The 2,787-nt window shown below is 40.6% G+C and overlaps 1 protein-coding gene across 2 annotated transcripts in view; it reads left to right on the top strand.

Annotated features, from left to right (window-relative positions):
- Positions 1-2,787, top strand: part of LOC109951999 (MORN repeat-containing protein 4-like) — a 13,578-nt gene that overhangs the window by 5,793 nt on the left and 4,998 nt on the right. For both annotated transcript variants that reach the window (XM_020586821.1, XM_020586820.1), the window contains exon 3: positions 2,521-2,635. In XM_020586821.1, the coding sequence (XP_020442477.1) occupies positions 2,521-2,635 (115 nt within the window). The remainder of the gene's footprint in view (positions 1-2,520; positions 2,636-2,787) is intronic.

The raw sequence follows: 2,787 nt of genomic DNA, 5'->3' as shown, positions 1-2,787 counted from the left end.
AGTTAATGAATGTACCTGCATTCCTGAACACTTCTTGTTCCCCAAAATGACACCGGTGTTCCTCAGAAAATCTCCACCCCATCCTGGCAGCACCACCAACGCTGCAGGAGAACAGATTTCTGGAGAGAAGTTTTGAAGCCTGTTGTTGGGTTTGCTACTCGCCACCATCATATTTAAAATAGGTTTGAGGATCAAACCACAAAACCTGTTCAGTTATGTCTTATCTTTAAATATTTTCCAAGATACAGTCGATTTGAATTTAAGAGACCAGAGAGACCTTTATCTCTCCATACCTCGATTATTGCCTTTTCACTTGCCTTGACCAAAAGTCATTTAATCAGCTACTGACTGGACAGAACGTATAACCAGAGCCAAGAGACGTGACTACATCATACCTGTTTTACTTTTCTTAAACTAGGAAATACCACCTTAAATAAATCTTATTGATTCCTTTAAGGCTGTTTCATGCATAAACAGTTCAAAGTGCTTTACAGGGAATAAAATACTTTAAAATAATAAAATATAACAATAAATATATAACCACACACACACACTCACATGGGTAATTTAGAGTCTCCAGTCAGCCTAAGCTGCATGTCTTTGGACCGTGGGAGGAAGCTGGAGAGAACCCACACAGGCACAGGCAGAACATGCCGACTGCCTAGGCTTGAACCTGGAACCTTATTGCTCTGAGGCAACAGTGCTAACCACTGATCCACTGTGCCCCCCTAGAAAAAAAATCATTAAGATAAAAATTCATTTAAAAATTGGATTAAACAGACGTTTACATTCACATAAATGAACTGTAAAGATAAGAGGGGTTTACTTCGGTAGATGGAAGTATAGAGAGTTACTTCAAGCTAATCTGCCAAAAATAAAAGCAGGTGTCAGTTTACCAGGTCATGTCTAGACACCAACTCTCTGATTCTGCTAATGTCTTTCAAAAGATAGAAGACTGACTTCACTACTGACTTTACTCGACTGGTAAATCTAAGGTTGGACTCTAGTACGACACCCCGATTTCTTACAGTACCACATAAAATACTGACAAATACCATCCAGGTATTTAGCAGATTTCCTACACGCCATCCCCCACCATCTAACATCAGTCACATCAGTGGTTATCTTTGTTGTATTGTGCAAGAACAGACCAGTTTGGAAACTGTTTGTTTGTTACTTTGTGTCCAGGAACTCGACTCAGAGCATAAGAGAAATCTGTGTGTAAGTCCAGACCACTTGTCAGTGTTGTGTTTATCTACAAAGATTTTGAAAGTGAGAAAATGGAAATGATCAGCCAGAAACTTTTAACATGTTTACATACACACCAGTGTCCTTTGAGGCTTTTTACACCCAGTATCCTGTAGCAAGTGCAGCTGGATCCCTTTGTTTGGGAGTAAATGCTGAACGTTGAGGGTCATGTTTTGGCTACAAGCTTGTGTGTTATGGCTCCAGTTTGACCTTTGCTACAGGGATCCATGTTAGAGAGGTAGCAGCCCTCCACCTGACGACCCGAGAGGCTGCAGGCTTCCAAAACCGAGCGCGGTTGTGAAATATTGATGCATTTCAGTGAGCAGTTCTGTTCAAGTTAGATCGTCTCCTCGCAACAACACAAACCAAGCCCAAGCAGTGCAACGGGGCTGTGTGTGGTTTCTAGTTTCACAGCTGTTCTGGTTCAGGTGTGTGTTGACACAGAGATACTGTGTGTCCAGTTTGGTCCTTGAGAAATGAGTCCGAAGCTTTGTCTGTAACAGAAAAACTGCTTGAATATCATCTATTCACAGATAAACTGGAAGGCCAAACAGACTTTCCCAACTTTAAACTGTGTAGAAATGAAATATTAAGGTTGGAGGATAAGTGGGTATAGAAAACGGTTAGTTTAAGTGTTTACTTCTCACTACTGCTTAATGATCATATATTTATAGAAATGGGTTTTTATGTACTTTGATTTAGAGAATTAGAGAAATATGCTCCTGTTCATTTTAAGGATTATTCTTGTGTTGTTGTTGTTTTGTTTATCTTTTCTCTTTGTTTTATTTGTTGCATGTTCACAATAAATCCAACCTGATCACTGGATTTGAGTTTTTACATCATAATGGCTTATTGAAAGTTTCATCTAGCTGCCTTCTCTAATGCACATGGGAGTCCTGAGAGTTAAATACGTAGCCATTCTGGGGGGAAACAATAAGACCACCGGGACTGATGTATTGTTAGTGACAACACGACTCTGGCCCGTGAGCCTCCTGATGCAGAGATGCGATCCTGTCAGGTGCCGCCACGATGGCGTTTTGCTTTTTGCATTTTGTCTGATGCTCCCAAACTTAATCCCCTGGTAATAATTATCACCATCATGTCCAGTTCAATTCATTTATGACTTTTTCTTCTTGTTTTTTGTGTTAATAAACTTCAGTGGGGTTGAAATCTATGAATTTATTATTTTCACTTAAACAAATGGAGCCTAAACTGTCAGAAGTGGTTCATTTAAAGTGTGTAACACGTCCGCGTGTGTGTTCACCACTGCAGGTCTGCGCCACGGCCTGGGCCAGCTGACCTTCAGCGACAGGACATGCTACACCGGACAGTTTGAGAACGGCCTGTTCAACGGCTGTGGGGTGCTGGTTTTCCCAGACAGCTCCAGGTGTGTCTCTCTCTACCTGACCTTTGACCTTTTAAAATAAACTCACTTTTTAAAACTCGATCTAAGACGACAGTAGCTGAATTCATCTCTTTGTTTCATCTTTATTCAGAAAGTTGCTCTAAAATAAAGTGGAATATTGTTAACATAACCTG

The sequence above is a fragment of the Monopterus albus genome, unplaced genomic scaffold (genome assembly GCF_001952655.1).
Source record: "Monopterus albus unplaced genomic scaffold, M_albus_1.0 scaffold424.1, whole genome shotgun sequence".
NCBI classification, from domain to species: Eukaryota; Metazoa; Chordata; class Actinopteri; order Synbranchiformes; family Synbranchidae; genus Monopterus; species Monopterus albus.
This window is presented reverse-complemented; position numbering and strand designations above follow the sequence as displayed.